Here is a 25,915-nt window from a genome sequence, read left to right as displayed (position 1 = left end):
AATCACTACTCTTGATGAACTGTGGTATCGACTTGAAGCTGCATGTGCAGCTGTACCTGTACACGTCATCCAAGCTCTGTTCGACTCAATGCCTAGGCGTATCAAGGCCGTTATTACGGCCAGAGGTGGTTGTTCTGGGTACTGATTTCTCAGGATCTATGCACCCATATTGCGTGAAAATGTAATCACATGTCAGTTCTAGTACAATACATTTGTCCAATGAATACCCGTTTATCATCTGCATTTCTTCTTGGTGTAGCAAGTTTAATGGCCAGTAGTGTATTTAGATCGCCGCAGCTGACAAGAGGGGTCAGTCTCAGTCTCTGTCACTAACTCAGTCACTAGATCGGTAGCTTTTCTATTTCGCGTTAGTCAGTTCACATCACCGGCTACGAGAGTGTCCGCCCCGATAGCTGAGTGGTCAGCGCAAAGGATTGCCGTGCTACGGGCCCGGGTTCGATTCCTGGCTGTGTCGGGGAATTTTCTCCGCTCAGGGACTGGTTGTTGTGTTGTCTTCATCATCATTTCATCCTCATCCGGCCCGCAGGTCGTCCTAATTGGCGTCGACTGTAATAAGACCTGCACCACGGCAGCCGGACCTGCCCCGCAAGGGGCCTCCCAGCCAATGACGCCAAACGCTCATTTCCATCACCGGTTACGAAAGTGTATAGCGACCAGAGTACTTCACCAACAGTGAGGCTAGCGTGGACTAATATGCAAGAACTTGTACCACAACACATGGACACTGTTAAAGTTAAGTAGCAGCTATCTGTTTAAGTAAATAAGGTCTGTCTTCAAGTAAATAAAGAAGCATGTTAATACATGTATGCAGTTGTGTTGTAGAAAGAGGATACCGGCCACAAAATAATGTCGTCTCCCTTGCTTTCGATGGTACAAGGTACTACAGTAGCGACAAGGACACAACAATACGTACCTTAGGTATGTTGTAGCCGTGTAGAGTGGTGTCCTTAAGCGCTACGTGTGGGGGGCACATGGGTGCAGTGGTGTTTATGCGGGAAATCTCAGCTATCACAGCCTCGAAGTACGGCAGCCTGAAAACAAAAGTTTGGTCCAAAAGAAGTAAAGTAAACGTTATTAAACGTGATTAGTTCCTTAATTTTCTTCTTTGACTAACCGTGGCCTGTCTTCGAGTGAAATTCTTCTAGAATGGCCGACCACAGTATCCAGCTCCTTCTGCACTTTCTCTTGGACCTCCGGATACAGGATCATGTACATTATGGCGAAGGCCAGAGTGTTGGAAACTGTATCAGATCCAGCAGCAAAGAGGTCGAAGATTATAGCCGCAAGTCCATCTTCTGAAAGGCAAAACAGTCCCGAGATACAAATAAACTGACTCAGCCATTACTGAACAAAAGTATATTGACACATTAGCACCTAGAGTCAAAATAAAAATTGCTATTTTTGAGAACTATAACCACTTTTCTCATCACCAGGAGAAAAATTATGATAACCATATTTTGATACTTTGGCTTCTACGAATTCACACAGACACTCTTCACCATTGCTCTGAAAATTGAAGTAGCCAATTGAAAATGTTTCAATATAGTCCAATAATCGATTACACGTTGAGACCCAGCCCACCTCGTGGCCAGTAGTCTACGACAACATGGAGCGACCGGAGCTGCCATCAGTATAGCTGTAGAGTTTCTTAATGTTGAATATAGACAAATGTTCATAGACTTCTTGAATACAGAATACCGCTAGCTCGGAGTGTGTCGAGCAGCAGTTGGTCATTGTTGATTGGCCATACTTAAATAATTTCGATGAAATACGGTGAAACGCCTACAGATGGTTCAAAGATCTCTAAGAAGATGAGGTCAACGTGGCAAACGCTGGCAGTAGGTCTTCATTCTCTTATGTGGACTGAGGCTGTGATGCTCGACAGTTCGAATTTCAATTTCAAACTAATGTACACAGAAAACTTTTTACTGACGATTGTCGTTTCGAAAAAACCATAACATAATGTCGGTCTTGACATGCATCCGACAATAGCCCCAACAAAATTAGGGATAATGTGCTGAAGAAAACCCGATAATGAATGACACACATCGCAAGAGAAGAGATGCAGTGTTGTGTAGATGGGATATTCATTTATCTCATTGTTTACGTCATTCATTTCTGTAGTGAATCACAACAAACTAGGCTCAGAAACGCATATACGTAGGGTGCAAACACGACCATCAACGCCGGCATTAATAAATATCAGAGTGCGCCCCGATAGCTGAGTGGTCAGCGTGACGGATTGCCGTCCTACGGGCCTGGGCTCCATTCCCGGCTGGGTTGGGGATTTTCTCCGCTCATTTCATCTCCATCCGGCGCGCAGGTTGCCCGATGTTGCGTGGAATGTAATAAGAACTGCACCAAGGCGGCAGGACCTGCCCTGCAAGGGGCCTTGTAATCTCCCCACGGAACATTACCCTCTACCACGCAATAATTAATAATGGTCAACCAAATCATCCACATGTATTTACGTTTGAAAAGTATCTGATCAGATTTTCTAGTAATATATGCGCCGGCAGCTCGTCGACGCCAAGGTATTTTTCTAGTACGTTTATTCTTTGGAACAACAGAGGTACAGAAATGTATGCTCCATGGTTATTATAGAGAGAGAGAGGAACAGCTTCGGAAGTATCGGTTGGAAGATTGTCGGATTGCTAAAGGAGATTTATTTACTCTTCTTCGCGCTAAAGCGAGCTAGGAAAGTTTGTGCCGCTAGCGTGATAGATAAAGAGAAAGAAAAACCTGTAAAAGAAAATTACATGAGACTTGGAACCAACAGAAAACGGAACATGTACGGAAATGGATTCAATATACAATTTTCCTCAGAAATAAGGTTTGTGACCATTTTATTCTAGAGTGAATGACGAATGAGTTCTCTGTCTGAACCATTGATGATTGTCTGGGCCCTGTAATTAATTGGGAAGTTTCAGCTGTGACGAAGAGAGCCTGCAATCTCTCAGTTTTTTGAAATCGTCCAAAAAGGCTTCGTCCACATCTGAAATTTTAGATCTGTCGTAAACTGAACGAATTGTTCAAACGATCGATTTTCCCAACTGAATGCAGCGCTTAATAATAATAACAAATGTAAAGATCTTTTCTAGTAAGCCAGCCGCTGAATATTAAGACGAAGGGCTCCACCAGAGATTCTACTAGGCTGATTTCACGTAAATAATATATTTAAACTGTACACAGATAAAGGACAGAGAGAGAGAGAGAGAGAGAGAGAGAGAGAGAGAGAGTGAGAGAATCCTCCATTAGCATAATTGTTTCTCTGTCTTTTCACGGATCAGCCTAACTAGAAAACACGAAGCCCTGACTTTATTGTACCGATTTATGTGTGAGAGGGAAAGAGCGATAAAGGCGACAGATACACTTCTGTACAGACAAAACATTACACCAAGTTAGCGGCAAGCTGCATTCACATAGACTTTCATCATTTACAAAAGCAGAGTAGAATTCATTATAGCCTCCCGGCCAATGACGCCAAACGCTCTTATCCATTTTCCATAAGTATCAGAGTACTACATGTGATTAGCTTACATTTGTGTAGTTTTGTTGAAAACAGAATCTCATGTTTGAAACAGAAGTAGAATACTTACCTCAGTCACTTCTGTTGCTTGATGTGCATCTGTCCAGCCACTCGATATGGCGTTAGTTAGTGTCATATTATTCGGGAACGCCAGATCGCTGTGCATCATTTGATATTATTCGTAGTTTTATGAGCGTTTGCCCATTTACTGTCCTGGCAGGAATTTCATCAATATGTTGAAGTTTCTGCAGAGAGACCGCAATTAATGTGCTCGCCACCCTCTTAAACAAGCGAGCATCATAACGCATCAGCCTCCTATTTGGACGAATGAGTCGTGGTTTCGTGAAGTCAAGCCAAGGATGGCTAAAAATTAGGTTTTTGTACCATTTTATTAGGTAAACATATATCTTGTGACACCTACCCTGGCACAGGCCTTTCAATTTGACGGCACTTCGTCTGCATTCGCGTTAATCTGGCTGACCATTTTATCAAACAGCTTTGTTTGCACCTGGTCTCATGAAACTGAGCGCGACCCGTTCCAGAGCTTTCTACCACAAGTGGTAATTGGAAATCGAACCAAGGACTTTCGCCGTAGTAAGTTAACCACATGACGACGAAGGCGGCACTACCATTTTATTAACCGACTGAAAGTAGTAATCAAATAAAATACAAAAAATTTCTTACCGTCAAAGCTTAATGTAATAAACTCTGCAATTTCGAACTTTGACCATATCACAATTCATCATCAGATACCTGCTCACTGCATTACCAGATTACAACGCATTGACTCGTTATTATTGATTGCCTAGTAGAAGGTGTGATATCCTATCTAGGGAACAAAATTACACACGATGGCCGAAGCAAGGAGGATATCAGAAATATTAACTACTGCTTTCCAATTTATTTATTTGTTAATGAAATTCGTCATTGAACCGTGGCTGGCTCATGGTAGGCGTTGGACTAAACCTTGGTTGCTATTCTGTGTTCAGTCTCCAGCGGTTATCGCGATTATGCTGTTATACTGTCTTTCCGCGTGTGGCAGCATTGGTGTACTGCCTTTTCTTGTTTGTTCTTGTTGTTTTGTACTTGTATGGCTTCTAGTCGATTTTTAGATTAAGATTGTTTTGCACTTAAGGAGTCAGATGGTTTCGGCCTTCAGCCTAATTTAACAACTGTTTTACATAAAGCATTTGGCATTTTTAAAATTAATGTTATTGAGTCTTAAGTGTTGGTCCTTCGGCCGATTTTGAATTTAAGTTGTTTGTTCTTAAAGTGTTAGATTCTTTGGGCCTTCAGCCTGATTAAGGAACTGTTTTGAGATAAGACTTTGCCTTTTAAATCTCTGATTTTGGTTGAGCTTTAAGTTATTGGCTTTCAGCCGTTTTTAAATTGAAGTCGTCTTGCCCTTAAGGCATGAGATTGTACGGCGCATTCAGCCGCTAATTAAGTTCCAAAACTAAAGCTGTGTTTAAAAAAAATTCTTGGCTCTTGTAATGTTTGATCAAATAAAAGGTTGTATGTTCTAATGTAACTGACAGCCGCTTATTTTGGCCCCTTTCCACAACTTAAACTACCTGTCCTGTCCTGCGGGTTTAGCAGGGTCCCAGTCATAAATAATAAATCACCTTTTCAAATCAACAGTGCAGTTCATGGAACCAGTACGAGAAACACACGGTCGAGTCACATTAATATGACCACCACCTATGTTCGACGCCAAAGTGCAATAAGCACTCGCAGACGGCAGGTGGCAGCATTAGCAGCGTAGGGTATATCAAGCATGTCGGTGGGACGCAGACAACAGTGTAGTCGTGACGTCCAAAAGCGGATGATCATTGGCTTTCGGGGCGAGGGTGGAAGCGTTTCCTAAGCAGTTCGCGTGCCGCCGTGGATAAAGTGTATCGTGCATAGCAAAATGGCGCTAGCCACAACGAGTGACAAGGCAACTGTAGTGCACCATGGGCTATAGATGAGGGGGGAACGACGGCTGCGGGGATGTGCGCAGGCAGAATGATGAGCAGCTGTTGAGCAACTGACCGTCCAGATGGACCAAGGGGCTACCAACACTGTCTTCTCAACGAAAGTACAGCGAACGGTAGTGTGTATGGGCCTCCACAGAAGGTGCCTGGTTCATGCACCCCATGCTGATTGCTGGATCCATGACGAAGCCTGGAATTTGCATATCAGCACCGTAACTTGACGTCCACTGAGAGGCGACAGGTGACCTTTTGAGATGAATCGCGTTTTACGCTCTATTGTACAGAAACCAAACACCCTGCAACAATCGTTGGAAGGATCTAGGCCGGGGGGGAGTGCGTTATGGGAGGGAATGTGGTTTCGTGGCATCCCCTAGGCGATCTGGTCATTCTGGAAGACACAATGGATCAACACACAAGTATGCTTCTAATCTTGGGGACCATGTCCACCCCTAGATCCAGTGTGTTTTTCCTCGACACGGTGTCATCTACCGACAGGACAACGCAGCGTGTCACATAGCTCAGGTTTTACCGTACTCCTTCGGCCACCGGGCTCGCCGGATTTAAACCCAGTCGACGATATGTGGAACCATGTTGATCGGACTGTTCGCGCCATGGGTCCTTAGCCGAGAAACCTATTGCAGTTGCCACGGCACTAGAATTGGCACGGCTCCACATCCTTGTCGTACCTTCCAGAACTTCACTGACTCTCTTCCTACACGTCTCGCGGTGGTCCACACTGCAAAACGTGGTTATTCAGGCCTTTGATAGATGGTCACACTTATGTGAGCGGGAGGTGTAAACATAAATTTTACAAAGATCTGAAGCCGCTTAATTGGTCTAGAAAGGTGCCCAGTATTCAGGAATACACGTTTTCAGTAACTTGCTAGTAGCCATAAAAAGTTTAGCTGCTAATTAAATTCAGTTTAAAAGCAGCCTTCACGATTTATTGGTGGCGAACTCCATCTTACCCAGTTACGATGTATATATTATTAATAACATCAGATAATGTTAGTGTTATGTAAAAACGGATTTGTGCACATCATCAGTGTAGTACTGTAATCGATGTAAACAAGTTTTGTACACTGATTTTGTTTTTTAATGATGATTGGCTACAACAACCTCAGAATTATCATATACACACTCCTGTATACATTTAAATGTTTTGTGACAAGTGAGTTATAATCAATGTAATAAAAAGTTTTTTCCTGCATCCATGACGAGCATTTCACGAAGAACCTGTGAAAGGAACGTTACCATTTTTTAAAAATGTGATTTGGCTTAATGAAATATTGTATATCCTGGAGGATATACTCACTAAGGATTTGTGGTGCAAAAATTGTATCTAATCTAATCTAACAAAAATGGGTATGCAAAGGCTATCAGAAGTATACGCACTTATCATAGAAGAACTGAATTAGAAATTGCGAATTCAATAGAAGTCAGCTGAACAGTTTATTTCCGACATATGAATATTTATGCTGGACTGGGACTCGAACCCGGATTTTCCCTTTACGCGAAATGTTGGCCTCACCACTTCGGCGATCGGAGCACGCCTCCCAGAACAACACAAAAAGCCACATGTCGCCGTGTGTCCACACACTCGCAAAGTTGCTGTTGTCCCCGAACAACGAGAGAATTACTTATTTCTGTCGCGGCCTGTCTAGGCATGTAATACTATTTTGCAGCCATGCGAAATACACACATTAAAAAATGTTTTGCATCACCTCGGCTCCGAGAGTGACGGAACCTGTACAGAAAACTGGAATAGAGTTCAACATAAACATCGTTTCCGCCCTTTTCATTGCCCATGAAAACCACACATTGCATGTTGTACCACCACACAACGAGACCTTCAGACGTGATGGTCCAGATTGTAGCACGTCCTCTTGCATTGATGCATGCCTGTATTCATCGTGGCATACTATCCGCAAGTTCATCAAGGCACTGTTGGTCCATATTGTCCCACTGCTCAACGGCCATTCGGCGTAGATCCCTGAGAGTGGGCCGGCCTCTGTGACCGAGCGGTTCTAGGCGCTTCAGTCCGTAACCGCGCTGCTGCTACGGTGTCAGGACATGGATGCATGTGATGTCCTTAGGTTGGTTAGGTTTAAGTAGTTCTAAGTTCTAGGGGACTGATGACCCATAGTGCTTAGAGCCATTTCAACCGTTTTCAACAAGAGTGGTTGGTGGATCACGTCTTCCATAAACAGCCCTTTTCAATCTATCCCAGGCGTGTTCAATAGGACTCATGTCTGGAGAACATGCTGGCTCCTCTAGTAGAGCCATGTCGTTATCCTGATTGAAGTCATTCACAAGATGTGCACTATGGGGGCGCGAATTGTCGTCCATGAAGACGATTTCCTCGCCAATATGCTGCTGACATGGGAAACTAGACGCCTGGACACTTCCCTTGTTGAGAGCCCTTCCTGGCACGAAGTAACAATGCGGACGCGACCGAACCGCGGTATTGACCGTCTAGGCATGGTTTAACTACAGACATCACGAACCGTGTACCTCCTTCCTGGTATAATGACTGGAAGTGATCGGCTGTCGGACCCCTCCGTCTAATAGGCGCTGCTCATGCATGGTTGTTTACATCTTTGGGCGGGTTTACTGACATCTATGAACAGTCGAAGGGGCCGTGTTTGTGATACAATATCCACAGTCAACGTCTATCTTCTGGAGCTCTGGGAACCGGGGTGATGTAAAACTTTTTTTGGCGTGTGTAGAAGAAATATAACATTTATTATTGGTTGGCACTACGTTACATGAATGTGGATTCTGGCAAGTTACAGCCACAAATATAGTCAGCGATTTCACTAAAATGAATTACTGTGGTCAATTGCGCCGTGAAAATTCTCGCGTTACACTGTTCCAACAGTAGCCAATCGAAATTAATGAAATACCTCTTACGTGTCTAACAACCCTACCACAACAAAGGTCAAAATTTTAGTAACGATTGTGGTGTTGCTCACGCTGCTAAATACTGCATTTTCTGGCAACATCAGTCATATTATGTGGCAGGTGTCATTAGAGCACAGTTAATAGTCATTTCATGTAATAATGAAAAAACTAGGCACTCATCTTTTTGTGTTTCCCACGCTGGTCTCGTATTATCATGGCTCAATCGTTGAAAATCTAGGTGATTATGATTCCAAGCTCGGATGCAAAGAGGCCTAGGTTTTATTCTGCTATATTCAAAAGTTTTGTAGATGCGCTTCACAGACCATTCCTGGAGATAACACTTTTGCTGGACAATGGTGATGTAGAAAAATAATCAGCACTCCGAAATTAAGTTACACTTCCTTTTAATTGCTTTTATTGCAATATCACGTGACACACAAACATCACTCCACAATACAAAACATACTTGAAAACATCTTCCTCACAGTCACTGTTAAAGTTCACATTTTATAAGCTGACGACAATATTCATCTTTCCAACATGACGTCCACGACTTGACTTTCTAACGTCCGACTCTCTAACAACTCAACAACTAACTAACTATCGCTTACGTGCCCAAAAATCAGAGTTGCGTCAAAGATCATAGTGACAAAAGAAAGAATACACATAAGAATAATATCATTGCAATATAAACATGTCGATGTATCAAAAGTGAATCAAATCTGAATGTTGTCTCAGAAATATGTTAAGTAGTTAACAAAAATACAGTAGCATATTACTGGTATCGAGAGGTACAGGTGAGGTACCATAATGGTTACGTAATTCAAGTACCATTACAAGTGGTACACGCGCCTCGACCGCGGAGTTGGGACCGTACGAAGATCTTTTTTTTTTTTTTGGTCATCAGTCTACTGACTGGTTTGATGCGGCCCGCCACGAATTCCTTTCCTGTGCTAACTTCTTCATCTCAGAGTAGCACTTGCAACTTACGTCCTCAATTATTTGCTTGACGTATTCCAGTCTCTGTCTTCCTCTACAGTTTTTGCCCTCTACAGCTCCCTCTAGTACCATGTAAGTCATTCCCTCATGTCTTAGCAGTTGTCCTACCATCCTGTCCCTTCCCCTTATCAGTGTTTTCCACATATTCCTTTCCTCTCCGATTCTGCGTAGAACGTCCTCATTCCTTACCTTATCAGTCCACCTAATTTTCAACATTCGTCTATAGCACCACATCTCAAATGCTTCGATTCTCTTCTGTTCCGGTTTTCCAACAGTCCATGTTTCACTACCATACAATGCTGTATTCCAGACGTACATCCTCAGAAATTTCTTCCTCAAATTAATGTCGGTATTTGATATTAATAGACTTCTCTTGGCCAGAAATGCCTTTTTTGCCATAGCGAGTCTGCTTTTGATGTCCTCCTTGCTCCGTCCGTCATTGGTTATTTTACTGCCTAGGTAGCAGAATTCCTTAACTTCATTGACTTCGTGACCATCAATCCTGATGTTAAGTTTCTCGCTGTTCTCATTTCTACTACTTCTCATTACCTTCGTTTTTCTCCGATTTACTCTCAAACCATACTGTGTACACATTAGACTGTTCATTCCGTTCAGCAGATCATTTAATTCTTCTTCACTTTCACTCAGAATAGCAATGTCATCAGCGAATCGTATCATTGATATCGTTTCACCTTGTATTTTAATTCCACTCCTGAACCTTTCTTTTATTTCCATCATTGCTTCCTCGATGTACAGATTGAAGAGTAGGGGCGAAAGGCTACAGCCTTGTCTTACACCCTTCTTAATACGAGCACTTCGTCCTTGATCGTCCACTCTTATTATTCCCTCTTGGTTGTTGTACATATTGTATATGACCCGTCTCTCCCTATAGCTTACACCTACTTTTTTCAGAATCTCGAACAGCTTGCACCATTTTATATTGTCGAACGCTTTTTCCAGGTCCACAAATCCTATGAAAGTGTCTTGGTTTTTCTTTAGCCTTGCTTCCATTATTAGCCGTAACGTCAGAATTCCCTCTCTCGTCCCTTTACTTTTCCTAAAGCCAAACTGATGGTCACCTAGCGCATTCTCAGTTTTCTTTTCCATTCTTCTGTATATTATTCTTGTAAGCAGCTTCGATGCATGAGCTGTTAAGCTGATTGTGCGATAATTCCCAAACTTGTCAGCTCTTGCCGTCTTCGGAATTTTGTGGATGATGCTTTTCCGAAAGTCGGAGGTATATCGCCAAACTCATATATTCTACACGCCAACGTGAATAGTCGTTTTGTTGCCGCTTCCCCCAATGATTTTAGAAATTCTGATGGAATGTTATCTATCCCTTCGGCCTTATTTGACCGTAAGTCCTCCAAAGCTCTTTTAAATTCCGATTCTAATACTGGATCCCCTATATCTTCTAAATCGACTCCTGTTTCTTCTTCTATCACATCAAACAAATCTTCACCCTCATAGAGGCTTTCAATGTATTCTTTCCACCTATCTGCTCTCTCCTCTGGCCGGCCGGTGTGGCCGTGCGGTTCTAAGCGCTTCAGTTTGGAACCGCGTGACCGCTACGGTCGCAACTTCGAATCCTGCCTCGGGCATGGATGTGTGTGATGTCCTTAGGTTAGTTAGGTTTAAGTAGTTCTAAGTTCTAGGGGACTGATGACCACAGAAGTTAAGTCCCATAGTACTCAGAGCCATTTGAACCATTTGCTCTCTCCTCTGCATTTAACAGTGGAATTCCCGTTGCACTCTTAATGTTACCACCGTTGCTTTTAATGTCACCAAAGGTTGTTTTGACTTTCCTGTATGCTGAGTGTGTCCTTCCGACAATCATATCTTTTTCGATGTCTTCACATTTTTCCTGCAGCCATTTCGTCTTAGCTTCCCTGCACTTCCTATTTATTTCATTCCTCAACGACTTGTATTTCTGCATTCCTGATTTTCCCGGAACATGTTTGTACTTCCTCCTTTCATCAATCAACTGAAGTATTTCTTCTGTTACCCACGGTTCCTTCGCAGCTACCTTCTTTGTACCTATGTTTTCCTTCCCAACTTCTGTGATGGCCCTTTTCAACTGTACTGGCTACTGCGCTGTTCCTTATTGCTGTATCTATAGCGTTAGAGAACTTCAAACGTATCTCGTCATTCCTTAGTGCTTCCGTATCCCACTTCTTTGCGTATTGATTCTTCCTGACTAATGTCTTGAACTTCAGCCTACTCTTCATCACTACTATATTGTGATCTGAGTCTATATCTGCTCCTGGGTACGCCTTACAATCCAGTATCTGATTTCGGAATCTGTCTGACCATGATGTGATCTACACTCCTGGAAATGGAAAAAAGAACACATTGACACCGGTGTGTCAGACTCACCATACTTGCTCCGGACACTGCGAGAGGGCTGTACAAGCAATTATCACACGCACGGCACAGCGGACACACCAGGAACCGCGGTGTTGGCCGTCGAATGGCGCTAGCTGCGCAGCATTTGTGCACCGCCGCCGTCAGTGTCAGCCAGTTTGCCGTGGCATACGGAGCTCCATCGCAGTCTTTAACACTGGTAGCATGCCGCGACAGCGTGGACGTGAACCGTATGTGCAGTTGACGGACTTTCAGCGAGGGCGTATAGTGGGCATGCGGGAGGCCGGGTGGACGTACCGCCGAATTGCTCAACACGTGGGGCGTGAGGTCTCCACAGTACATCAATGTTGTCGCCAGTGGTCGGCGGAAGGTGCACGTGCCCGTCGACCTGGGACCGGACCGCAGCGACGCACGGATGCACGCCAAGACCGTAGGATCCTACGCAGTGCCGTAGGGGACCGCACCGCCACTTCCCAGCAAATTAGGGACACTGTTGCTCCTGGGGTATCGGCGAGGACCATTCGCAACCGTCTCCATGAAGCTGGGCTACGGTCCCGCACACCGTTAGGCCGTCTCCCGCTCACGCCCCAACATCGTGCAGCCCGTCTCCAGTGGTGTCGCGACAGGCGTGAATGGAGGGACGAATGGAGACGTGTCGTCTTCAGCGATGAGAGTCGCTTCTGCCTTGGTGCCAATGATGGTCGTATGCGTGTTTGGCGCCGTGCAGGTGAGCGCCACAATCAGGACTGCATACGACCGAGGCACACAGGGCCAACACCCGGCATCATGGTGTGGGGAGCGATCTCCTACACTGGCCGTACACCACTGGTGATCGTCGAGGGGACACTGAATAGTGCACGGTACATCCAAACCGTCATCGAACCCATCGTTCTACCATTCCTAGACCGGCAAGGGAACTTGCCGTTCCAACAGGACAACGCACGTCCGCATGTATCCCGTGCCACCCAACATGCTCTAGAAGGTGTAAGTCAACTACCCTGGCCAGCAAGATCTCCGGATCTGTCCCCCATTGAGCATGTTTGGGACTGGATGAAGCGTCGTCTCACGCGGTCTGCACGTCCAGCACGAACGCTGGTCCAACTGAGGCGCCAGGTGGAAATGGCATGACAAGCCGTTCCACAGGACTACATCCAGCATCTCTACGATCGTCTCCATGGGAGAATAGCAGCCTGCATTGCTGCGAAAGGTGGATATACACCGTACTAGTGCCGACATTGTGCATGCTCTGTTGCCTGTGTCTATGTGCCTGTGGTTCTGTCAGTGTGATCATGTGATGTATCTGACCCCAGGAATGTGTCAATAAAGTTCCCCCTTCCTGGGACAATGAATTCACGGTGTTCTTATTTCAATTTCCAGGAGTGTAATTGAAATCTTCCCGTATCTCCCGGCCTTTTCCAAGTATACCTCCTCGTCTTGTGATTCTTGAACAGGGTATTCGCTATTACTAGCTGAAACTTGTTACAGAACTCGATTAGTCTTTCTCCTCTTTCATTCCTTGTCCCAAGCCCATATTCTCCTGTAACCTTTTCTTCTACTCCTTCCCCTACAACTGCATTCCAGTCGCCCAAGACTATTAGATTTTCGTCCCCCTTTACATACTGCATTACCCTTTCAATATCCTCATACACTTTCTCTATCTGTTCATCTTCAGCTTGCGACGTCGGCATGTATACCTGAACTATCGTTGTCGGTGTTGGTCTGCTGTCGATTCTGATTAGAACAGCCCGGTCACTGAACTGTTCACAGTAACACACCCTCTGCTCTACCTTCCTATTCATAACGAATCCTACACCTGTTATACCATATTCTGCTGCTGTCGATATTACCCGATACTCATCTGACCAGAAATCCCTGTCTTCCTTCCACTTCATTTCACTGACCTCTACTATATCTAGATTGAGCCTTTGCATTTCCCTTTGCAGATTTTCTAGTTTCCCTGCCACGTTCAAGCTTCTGACATTCCACGCCCCGACTCGTAGAACGCTATCCTTTCGTTGATTATTCAATCTTTTTCTCATGGTAACCTCCCCCTTGGCAGTCCCCTCCCGGAGATCCGAATGGGGGACTATTCCGGAATCTTTTGCCAATGGAGAGATCATCATGACACTTCTTCAATTACAGGCCACATGTCCTGTGGATACACGTTACGTGTCTTTAATGCAGTGGTTTCCATTGCCTTCTGCATCCTCATGTCATTGATCATTGCTGATTCTTCCGCCTTTGGGGGCAATTTCCCACCCCTAGGACAAGACAGTGCCCTGAACCTCTATCCGCTCCTCCGCCCTCTTTGACAAGGCCGTTGGCAGAATGAGGCTGACTTCTTATGCCAGAAGTCTTCGGCCGCCAATGCCGACTATTTATCAAAATTTAGGCAGTGGCGGGGATCGAACCCGGGACCGAAGACGTTTTGATTATGAATCAAAGACGCTACCCCTAGACCAAGCACCTGATACAGACAGCTTTACAGACTGTCCCTGTTACATAACTTCGTACAACATGCGGCCGCAGCAGCCTACCTGTGATGATCTTCATGCATTCAACTGTATATTAATGCATGAACAATACACTGTGAGAAATAAACAGCGGGAAAAAGCTTATGCACGACTTTCGCGAGATGCATACTTTTTTAATCGGAAATATCTTTCTGAATATTCTTCTCACCCCAGGATTCCCTTCGTTAAGTCACATGTGTGACTGAGGTAAAAGTAAATACTCAAGAACAGGACAATGTGGTTTGTGTATACTCTTCAGATCGCCGTTTCAAGCTTTAATTGTTACTTGTGGCAAGAAGTGTTTTGAATTCGAAAATTGTCCGCCGAATTGGCATATACTTAAGCGATGCCATTCGAAGATTCTACTATTACCGTGAGACCCGAAACATGGCGCTGTATACCTGGGACTTGCATTGGTACCTGGCCACCTCAGCTCTCTTCTATGACGATCATCAGGCACCAGACAAATCCCGCACTTGTCGGTGAAGAGAACCCTACGCCATTGATATACAGGGTGACTCAGGAAGAACATCAAATAATTTGTGAGATGATTCTACATGTGACAATAAACCGAAAAATTCCTATAAACATTTTACATGGTTACAGAACTGGAGTAGGCTGAAGACTACGCACATCCATGAACGATTATGGAGACAAATGCGAACATTACTTACTGAAATGCTGTGTAGCTCTGTGCTGGACAGTATAATGATGGGACAGATGACTGATTCATCCTGCAACTGGTGTTCAAAATGTTCCCCAACCATCTCAAAGCATTTGTCAGAGCGTTGGAGGATGTGTTGTAGCCTAAATCGAATATCACCTAGGCGGGCTCTAATGCGGGTACCAGCGTTGGCGATGCGAGCAACAAATTCTTCATGTGCATCCACCTTAGTAGTGTACACATCCCCCTTTAACCAGCCCTATAAACAGATCGGGGTTAGGCAGGGTGATCTGGCAGGGTAGTTAATGGGTCCGCCACGACCAATCCACTGTCGAGGAAATGTAGTATTCAGATACAGTCTGGTACAGTGAATCGGTGATCCATCATGTTGCAGGTGCATCTACCGACGTTCCTCTAACGTCACGTCTTCCAAAGGTCTAGGTAGGTCTTCTATGAGAAAATGTACTTATGTTGCGGCTATCATGTGATTTAGCGCCGGCCGGAGTGGCCGTGCGGTTCTAGGCGCTGCAGTCTGGAGCCGCGAGACCGCTACGGTTGCAGGTTCGAATCCTGCCTCTGGCATGGATGTGTGTGATCTCCCTAGGTTAGTTAGGTTTAAATAGTTCTAAGTTCTAGGGGACAGATGACCTCAGAAGTTGAGTCCCATAGTGCTCACAGCCATTTGAACCATTTGTGATTTAGCAGGAACACAGGTCCTGTCGCCAGGTCATCGATAATACCATACCAGACGTAAACTGAGAACCTAACTTGGAATTTTTTTTCCCTAGTGTTATGCCAGTTCTCACGAGAATCGCAGGTGCTCATTAAACCATTGTGTGTAAATGTAGCCACATCTGTAAATTAAGCGTATTGCACGACGTCTCTGTGTACAGCCAGTCATTCACAAAACTGTTGTCTGTTTACTAAGTCACCTGCATGCAGATGTTGCCCTGGCTGCATATGGAATGGGTACAAGACCACAGAACGGAATGTACGCCACACTCGCATTTGTGGAATACCGAGCTGACGGCTAATGCACCATATACCGGTGGTGGGACTCTGCTGTGCGTTTGCAATAATGTCTTCCTTTTCCTCAACTAACTGGACAGCCTGACGTTCGTACGACGTGCATTCAAGTTCTAAGGCCTCCATTTTTTTTTCTCCGGACTGGAAAGAGATAGAAACATGCGCATTGTTTTAAAATGAGGCCACGTTCATTGTCAATACGTCCCAGAGATGGCAGCACCGTACGGCAGATGGAATTTTACCGCCAGCGGCGAGAATGAGAACTGTTTTAAATACTTAAAATGGCGACGTTTTCCTTACTTGAACAGCGTGCAATCATTCGTTTTCTGAATTTGCGTGGTGTGAAACCAATTGAAATTCATTGACAGTTGAAGGAGACATGTGGTGATGGAGTTATGGATGTGTCGAAAGTGCGTTCATGGGTGCGACAGTTTAATCAAGGCAGAACATCATGTGACAACAAACCGAAACAACCTCGGGCTCGCACAAGCCGGTATGACGACATGATCGAGAAAGTGGATAGAATTGTTTTGGGGGATCGCCGAATGACTGTTGAACAGATCGCCTCCAGAGTTCGTATTTCTGTGGGATCTGTGCACACAATTCTGCATGACGACCTGAAAATGCGAAAAGTGTCATCCAGGTGGGTGCCACGAATGCTGACGGACGACCACATGGCTGCCCATGTGGCATGTTGCCAAGCAATGTTGACGCGCAACGACAGCATCAATGGGACTTTCTTTTCGTCGGTTGTGGCAATGGATGAGACGTGGATGCCATTTTTCAATCCAGAAACAAAGCGCCAGTCAGCTCAATGGAAGCACACAGATTTACCGCCTCCAAAAAAATTTCGGGTAACCGCCAGTGCTGAAAAAATGATGGTGTTCATGTTCTGGGACAGCGAGGGCGTAATCCTTACCCATTGCGTTGCAAAGGGCACTACGGTAACAGGTGAATCCTACGGAAATGTTTTGAAGAACAAATTCCGTCCTGCACTGCAACAAAAACGTCCGGGAAGGACTGCGCGTGTGCTGTTTCACCAAGACAACGCACCGGCACATCGAGCTAACGTTCCGCAACTGTTTCTTTGTGATAACAACTTTGCAGTGATTCCTCATGCTCCCTACTCACCTGACCTGGCTCCTAGTGACTTTTGGCTTTTTCCAACAATGAAAGACACTCTCCATGGCCGCACATTCACCAGCCGTGCTACTATTGCCTCAGCGATTTTCCAGTGGTCAAAACAGACTCCTAAAGAAGCCTTCGCCGCTGCCATGGAATCATGGCGTCAGCGTTGTGAAAAATGTGTACGTCTGCAGGGCGATTATGTCGAGAAGTAACGCCAGTTTCATCGATTTCGTGTGAGCAGTTAATTAGAAAAAAAATCGGAGGCCTTAGAACTTGAATGCACCTCGTACTTCAGGGAAATGTCTCTGGTATTCTGCCTCAGCTGCACGGCTACTGCCATTACAATGCTGTTACACAAACAACATGTCTTCGTATTCTGCATGAGTGAACATATGCAACATATTGGTATTCACAGACACAGTGGACACTTAGTCACGGCATTCACATGGTGTCATTGACCCGACCCAAGCTTGACAATGGGTACGCATGCAGCTGTTACCTCGGTGCGGCGTCACAGTGGGGCTGGGCTGGGCTCTGAGCACTATGCGACTCAACTGCTGAGGTCATCAGTCGCCTAGAACTTAGAACTAATGAAACCTAACTAACCTAAGGACAGCACACAACACCCAGCCATCACGAGGCAGAGAAAATCCCTGACCCCGCCGGGAATCGAACCCGGGAACCCGGGCGTGGGAAGCGAGAACGCTACCGCACGACCACGAGATGCGGGCGGCGTCACAGTGCTTCTATGTGCTAGAGAGCCACTACACCTCTTACAGGAAGGATAAGTCATATGTACCAGCATTATTCTGTCCACCACGCCGCATTTCGGTAAGTAATATTCACACTTGTCTTCATATTCATTCATGGATGAGTGTAGTCTTCAACCCACCCCAGCTGCGTAACAATAGAAAATAGGATATGACTTTTTTGGTTTATTTTCACATGCAGAATCACCTCACAAATTATGTGACATTCTTCCTGATTTACGCTGTAGGATCACTGTCAAACACTGTCACAGCGCACTTGCAGGAGGAGAGGATTTTGGGACTCGATAGAATGCTCACAGCAGGTGACTTAAGGATACCCAGGGGTCTGATTAGCACAATTTATTTGCGATCCGACTAATTACTACATTGAAGGCCAATTCCAAACATGAAAAACAAACGGTGCAACTGGCTGCACAACAGAAGTCAGTGTCTGAGTTTGCGCAGTGAGAGCTGACAGAAATAGCATGCACTAGCAGCACTGTGAGGTATGAACTTTGATAGCAGCACTCCAAGCGAGAAAAACAGCTTTGTCGGAATGTACTCCAAGCTGGCAATGAGCGACACGGAGTCGTCGCCCCATCGATCTGACAGAGAACTCTTTCTGAAGACAAAAACATTGGTTTTTAAAAGACTGTGGTGGCGCACTATTTCCCCCTTTCTATAGTCGGCCCGCAAATCCACCAGCACTTAACAAGCTTCAGCCGATCTGATGAGTGGCTCTCTCTGTCCAACCACATTCAGATCACTCCTCTTCTACTCAGTAGGTATTTGATGTATCTGGACTTTACATTAACAAACGCCAAGTTTGGTAGCAACAGCATTCAGCTGAAAGCTAGACGTTACTGCTCATCCTCTTATGGCCAACAACAAAAGTGTTTTACCCACCTGACACTGCCAAGAGGCTTCTCGTGAGTGGGGTCAGCTGTGGTACCACTCTCGCCTGTGTAAACCCACTGACTTTGCAGTTCTCATGGGCAATTATCAAGCTTGCTGGCTCTACTAAGACCTGCCGTTTTGTGGCCATCTTCTACTATGACACCTTACAACAGCGTCTGGAAGTTAGGTGGAGTTACTAGTTAACTTTCTCCCCTGGAACAGCTGCCAAGAGTGTCTGCAATTCACAGCCCTCTACCGTCACTGTTTACCTCTGCTAACCCCAAAACACTGCCACTTCTGCCTGTTGTCTGCATTGTATCCCTGATTTCTTTTCACGGAATGCCCTTGCTGGCTGCCAAAAGCCTTAACCTTAACAATGTACAAGTCATTACATCGTCAAGATACGACAAAGCACCTAAATAAAAAAAGGCATCTGCTGTACTAACCAGTGAACGTGGGATCTCCAGAGTTCTTCATTTCCCGCAAGTAGACGTCGATGAAATCTCGTGGGTTGTCCTCGTCTAGAGTTTTCATGTGCTCGTGTATAGCCTCCTAGAAACACAACCACAAAATATATTGATACTGAAAATATCGACTTGATTCCACAATAGTCAATAATCGTAATAAATACTTGATTGAAAGAAAAAATAGTGCTTACAGTAAACATAGAATTTTCCGTTCACCTTTCCTTAAAACGTTGTAAAATTGAAAAGATTTCTTACTGTAAAACTTTTTAGCGCTGTTGCATGTAGCTGGTTCAATAACATTGCCAAGACATCTGTGAAATCACTTCTTTGTGTTGTTGTTCTTGTTTCTGGCCTTCGATCTGTGAACCATACCAACATTGCTGTTTTGTTTGAGTATCACTAGGAATGCGGTGCATATAATTTTTCTATCCAGCGTTCACTGCCAATGTTGCTGTTGCTTCAGAACGAGTTCATGCTAATAATCATAAATCCCGTGATGAAGTGCGTGTATAGACACGCTAGATTCTAAACCTTATTAACAAACAAATGCTGAACGCTGTCAAAACAACCGTAACGACGGTTTTGCAAACATTCAATGACTAATAAATTGAGATCTTAACTGCTGAATTCTCAATAAACGCTAGTAAGTTTGAGTCCTACCTAAAACTATTCAATGGAAGAAAGTCTTTCGTTCAAACGCTCTTTGACTAACATGGCATCCGAAAGGAAGATGATGAACTGAAGACAGAAATAGTGCTCCTTCGAAGACCACAACAAAATTTCTTCGTGCGACCGTCGCAAGGATGCAAAAATCACAGATACAGAAAGAAGTGAGTGCGAAATTGAGAAACGGCTCAAATCGCTCGGAAGAGACCTAACGGACTGCCCTTTAGAGACAATACAGAATGCACGGTCAAACTAGCCCCTGTTTTACTGATGGGGCGTGGAAGATGACTGTGTAAAGAAATAGGTTGTTTTGTTGTATAAGAAGAGCTGTAAGACCGACTTGTAAAAGTCTCTGTCACTCAGGTGAATTTCACGTAGAGTTATCGAAAATACAATGTTCTCGTGTATGATAACTTTCCTGGAGACCGAACAGTTCCTACGCAGGAATCAATACAGTTCCCAAAGGCACCTGTCGTGTGAATTCCATCTTCCTCTGCTCGTTCATGAGATCTGGAAGGCAGTAGACGGCTGAACCCAGATTGCTGCCGCGTTTGCCGGCCGCAGTGGACGAGCGGTTCTAGGCGCTTCAGTCTGGAACCGCGCGAAAGCTACGGTCGTAGGTTCGAATCCTGCCTCGGGCATGGATGTGTGTGATGTCCTTAGGTTAGTTAGGTTTAAGTAGTTATAAGTTCTAGGGGACTGATGACCTCAGATGCTAAGTCCCATAGTGCTCAGAGCCATCTGAACCATTTTTTTTTGCTGCCGCGTTTCTTTACACCCAGGGGGCATTCGACACAGTTCCCCGCCATCGACTAGTACATAAAATTAGTGCAGATGGGAGAGTCTACCAAGCAGGAGGTAGTATTCTTTCTTAACACCAGCAGCGAAAGTAGAGTTCGGTGTTCCTCGAGGCAATCTGAAAGTCCATTTCTATACACAAGACAAAGAAATTACCTGACGGATAATGTGCGAAATCCGACAGGGCTCCCTGGAGGTGTAGACCAGGGAGATGACAGTGTCGAAACTTGCCATGGATTAGGAAGACATCTGATCACTGCCAGGCGCAAAGATTGGCTTTGACTCGAAACACGCTGTCTGAGAAAAAAGGAAGGAAGAGCATCCGGCTACCTTGTAAGGTGTCAGGCAAATCCAACACCTTCCATGAAAACCCTGACATGATAAGCAAATCCAGTAGTATGTCACATAGCTCCGAATAAATCGTGACATTAAATTAACCAAAGTAATACGAGTAACGAGTGAGCAAATGGAATACCACAGACGAACACAAGAATGCCTAAATGCATGTCATACCTTCCCACCGTGACACAGACGCAGTTCCGAGGGGAGAAACGAGAACAGAAGCCGAGAGCAGAACCATGTCAAGCTGGAAGGCCCTACGATAAGGGACGGACGGACACCCACGTCGCCAGCTAACTGCCAGGACTACACCACCCGCAAGTTTTAGCGTGAGACTTTTTCGCGTCTCTGTTACGTTAGGACCACCCCCCAGCCCATGTTAAAAGCTAAAGCCCTCCAGAAGAACAGTATAGATCTTACGATAACACAAAAAGGGCTACACCACCCGCAAGTTTTTAGCGTGAGACTTTTTCGCGCCTCTGTCACGTTAGGACCACCCCCCAGCCCATGTTAAAAGCTAGAGCCCTCCAGAAGAACAGTATAGATCTTACGATAACGCTAAAAGGACCACGCCAGCTGCAAGTTTTAGCGTGAGACTTTTTCGCGTCTCTGTTGCAAACTTTAAAAACATTGCCCCACCACGAAAAGTATAACGTTTCTCATTGGATAGACAGAATTTTTGTAGGCGGAGCTTAAGGTTAACATTGAGACCCTGATTGGTCAGATGAAAACACAGCCAGATAGTTTTTTTTTTAAACCAACTTCGGTAAATTGTAGGAAGGAGAAGTTAGGGAAGAGTTGCTTGAGAGTTGCTTCCGAGAGGGCGAGCTGGACGGAGCTGCGCCGGCCGTCGCCCCCTGACGAACACCGACAAGGTAATGAACGCACGCGATGCCGCACAACAGCGCATAAAGCTTCACTCAGAACTGCAGAAGTCTCATCTGTTACACAACTTTTTGCGTAATACTAGTGTCGATCGTCAATTAAAGCTCATGGTGTTCACATTTGCCACTTAAAGTAAAAATCTGAAATGCGATGACTTTTCTGTTATATAGCTATTGAGAAGCCACATCAGCCACTGTAATTTACGACAAGTTAGATACGTAATTAAAGATAATTGGGGGTCACTGTAGACCATTTTGATAATTTGCTTTTTTGTGAAACTTAATTTAAACCTAGATTATAGATGTGATATGGCATAGGTCATCCTTCGATCCATTGTAGAACTTGGAAACACATTCAGGGAATATTCGTTCACATTTTTGTTGAACGCAGTTGGTTTTTACCATCCTGTATTAAAACATTTCCTTTTATCAATAGTGCAATTTATAAACAATGTTGTGAGTAGAATAAAATTTCCAATGGTAAACTTAACTGATTTTTCGACGTTATTTTACCAGCTAAATAAAAATAGGAAAGCCTCAACCCCTTCCACTAAATTTAGTTAGTATTAAGATTCTTTTACAGGGAGTGCAATGGAGCTGACGCTGAAATCATTAAGTATTTGGTTATATCATCGCTAGTCTCACTGAACTCTTCTGAATTCTACATGTCATGTGTGGTCTGGCGTCTCCTTACCAGCAACAGGTCCCAGGTTCAAACTAGTCAATTCCCTAAAAAACACGCTCAGAGCGTCGTTGCGCGAAAGTGGTGGGGAGACACGATATAGAACGAACAGACACCACGCAGAATGTTTAGAACCTCTACCACTAACATTGCCAAATCAAGATTAACACGCCTACCATTTAAAAACAATGGCGAAAGGCTAGCAAAAATAAGAAGAGTCACCGGCGTGAATCACAGGTGTCTGCAAGTTTCTGATCAAAGTGATACAATGTGAACGAACAAACAAGTCTAGTTGCGAAGAGGACTAAGGCCACACTCGTATTTTCATGAAATAATTTTCATTGCTTCAGTCACTTATTAATATTTATTAGCAAGTCCGCCGTGAAATACGACGCACTCGGCGGCCGAACTCCCCCGGATGGGGCCTCCCAGCCAACAATGCCACACGCTCATTTCATTTCGTTTATTAGCAAGACGCGTTTTAGTAGTCTGCTGCTATCATCAGTTGCATTACAGTTACACGTATATTAATCTGAAGTTTGGTAAGAATTATTTGCTCAATGTGACAATGTGCATCTTAAGACAGTTGTATATTTAAATCATTTCATTCGACCCTTTACTGAAATTTTACTCGAAATTCATTTGCCTGGTACATGGAGAACAGTAATAATACACTAATGGACATTAAAATTGCTACACCAAGAAGAAATGCAGGTGATAAACGGGTATTCATTAGTCAAATATACAGGGTGATTCAAAAAGAATACCACAACTTTAGGAATTTAAAACTCTGCAACGACAAAAGGCAGAGCTAAGCACTATCTGTCGGCGAATTAAGGGAGCTATAAAGTTTCATTTAGTTGTACATTTGTTCGCTTGAGGCGCTGTTGACTAGGCGTCAGTGTCAGTTGATGTTAAGATGGCGACCGCTCAACAGAAAGCTTTTTGTGTTATTGAGTACGGCAGAAGTGAATCGACGACAGTTGTTCAGCGTGCATTTCGAACGAAGTATGGTGTTAAACCTCCTGATAGGTGGTGTATTAAACGTTGGTATAAACAGTTTACAGAGAATGGGTGTTTGTGCAAAGGGAAAAGTTCTGGACGGCCGAGAACGAGTGATGAAAATGTAGCGCGCATCCAGAAAGCATTTGTTTGCAGCCCAGGAAAATCGACTCGCAGAGCTAGCAGAGAGCTGCAAATTCCACAATCAACTGTATGGAGAGTCCTACGAAAAAGGTTAGTTATGAAACCTGAATGTCAACTACCCGAGGCGATGGATCGGCCGCCAGGCAGCCCGTGACACAGCACTTCATCAGTGGCCTCCAAGAAGCCCTGATCTTACCCCCTGCGATTTCTTCTTATGGGGGTATGTTAAGGATATGGTGTTTTGGTCACCTCTCCCAGCCACCATTGATGATTTGAAACGAGAAATAACAGCAGCTATCCAAACTGTTACGCCTGATATGCTACAGAGAGTGTGGAACGAGTATCGGGTTGATATTGCTCGTGTGTCTGGAGGGGGCCATATTGAACATCTCTGAACTTGTTTTTGAGTGAAAAAAAAAACCTTTTTAAATACTCTTTGTAATGATGTATAACAGAAGGTTTCTTTCATTAAATACACATTGTTAAAGTTGTGGTATTCTTTTTGAATCACCCTGTATTATACTAGAACTGACATGAGATGACATTTTCACGCAATTTGGGTGCATAGATCCTGAGAAATCAGTACCCAGAACAACCACCTCTGGCCGTAATAACGGCCTTGATACGCCTGGGCATTGAGTCAAACATAGCTTGGATAGCGTGTACAGGTACAGCTGCCCATGCAGCCTGAACGCGATGCCACAGTTCATCAAGAGTAGTGACTGGCGTATTGTGAAGAGCCAGTTGCTCGGCCACCATTGACCAGAAGTTGTCAGTTGGTGAGAGATCTGGAGAATGTGCTGGCCAGGGCAGCAGTCGAACATTTTCTGTATCCAGAAAGGCTCGTACAGGGCCTACAACATGCGCTCGTGTATTATCCTGCTGAAATGCAGGGTTACGCAGGGACCGAATGAAGGGTAGAGCCACGGGTGGTAACACATCTGAAATATTACGTTCACGCCGGCTGTTGTGGCCGAGCGGTTCTAGGCACTTCAGTCTGGAACCGCGCGACCGCTACGGTCGCAGGTTCGAATCCTGCCTCGGGCATGGATGTGTGTGATGTCCTTAGGTTAGTTAGGTTTAAGTAGTTCTAAGTTCTAGGGGACTGATGACCTCAGATGTTAAGTCCCATAGTGCACAGAGCCATTTGAACCATTTGTAACGTCCACTTTTCAAGGTACCGTCAATGCGAACAAGAGGTGACCGAGACATGTAACCAATGGCACCCCATACCATCACGCCGGATGATATGCCAGTACGGCGATGACGAATACACGCTGCCAATGTGCGTTCATCCAAACACGGATGCGACCATCATGATGCTGTAAACAGCAGCTGGATTCATCCTAAAAAATGACGTTTTGCCATTCGTGCACCCAGGTTCGTCGTTGAGTGCACCATCGCAGGCGCACATGTCTGTGATGCAGCGTCAAGGGTAACCGCAGACATGGTCTCCGAGCATGATAGTCCATGCTACTGCAAACGTCGTCGAACTGTTCGTGCAGATGGTTGTTGTCTTGCAAACGTCCCCATCTGTTGACTCAGGGATCGAGACGTGGCTGCACGACCCGTTACAGCCATGCGGATAAGATACCAGTCACCTCGACTGCTAGTGATACGAGGCCGTTGGGATCCAGCACGGCGTTCCGTATTACCCTCCTGAACCCACCGATTCCATATTCTGCTAACTGTCATTGGATCTCGACCAACGCGAGCAGCAATGTCGCGATACGATAAACCGCAATCGCGATAGGCTACAATCCGACCTTTATCAAAGTCGGAAACGTGATGATACGGATTTCTCCTCCTTACACGAGGCATCACAACAACGTTTCACCAGGCAACGCCGGTCAACTGCTGTTTGTGTATGAGAAATCGGTTGGAGACTTTCCTCGTGTCAGTACGTTGTAGGTGTCGCCACCGGCGCCAACCTTGTGTGAATGCTCTGAAAACTAATCATTTGCATGTCACAGCATCTTCTTCCTGTTGCTTAAATTTCGCGTCTGTAGTACGTCATCTTCGTGGTGTAGCAATTTTAATGACCAGTAGTGTAAATATATCATCACTTAAAGCTTTCACATTCATATACTTACATTCCACAGACTCTTAACTACTAAGATTTTATTTCAGTTGCTAAGATAGTAAAAACAATGAAAAAACAAT

At 44.8% G+C, this 25,915-nt stretch overlaps 1 protein-coding gene across 2 annotated transcripts in view; it reads right to left on the bottom strand.

Annotated features, from left to right (window-relative positions):
- LOC126484102 (methyl farnesoate epoxidase-like) overlaps positions 1-25,915 on the bottom strand; it is a 153,672-nt gene that overhangs the window by 15,320 nt on the left and 112,437 nt on the right. For both annotated transcript variants that reach the window (XM_050107479.1, XM_050107478.1), the window contains exons 6-8: positions 19,217-19,322; positions 1,136-1,316; positions 935-1,052 (exon numbers count right to left, since the gene is read on the bottom strand). In XM_050107479.1, coding sequence (XP_049963436.1) covers positions 935-1,052; positions 1,136-1,316; positions 19,217-19,322 — 405 coding nt within the window. The remainder of the gene's footprint in view (positions 1-934; positions 1,053-1,135; positions 1,317-19,216; positions 19,323-25,915) is intronic.

The sequence above is a fragment of the Schistocerca serialis genome, chromosome 6, assembly GCF_023864345.2.
Source record: "Schistocerca serialis cubense isolate TAMUIC-IGC-003099 chromosome 6, iqSchSeri2.2, whole genome shotgun sequence".
Lineage (NCBI taxonomy): Eukaryota > Metazoa > Arthropoda > Insecta > Orthoptera > Acrididae > Schistocerca > Schistocerca serialis.
The sequence above is the reverse complement of the archived record's forward strand: the minus strand, read 5'-3'. Positions and strand labels throughout refer to the sequence as shown.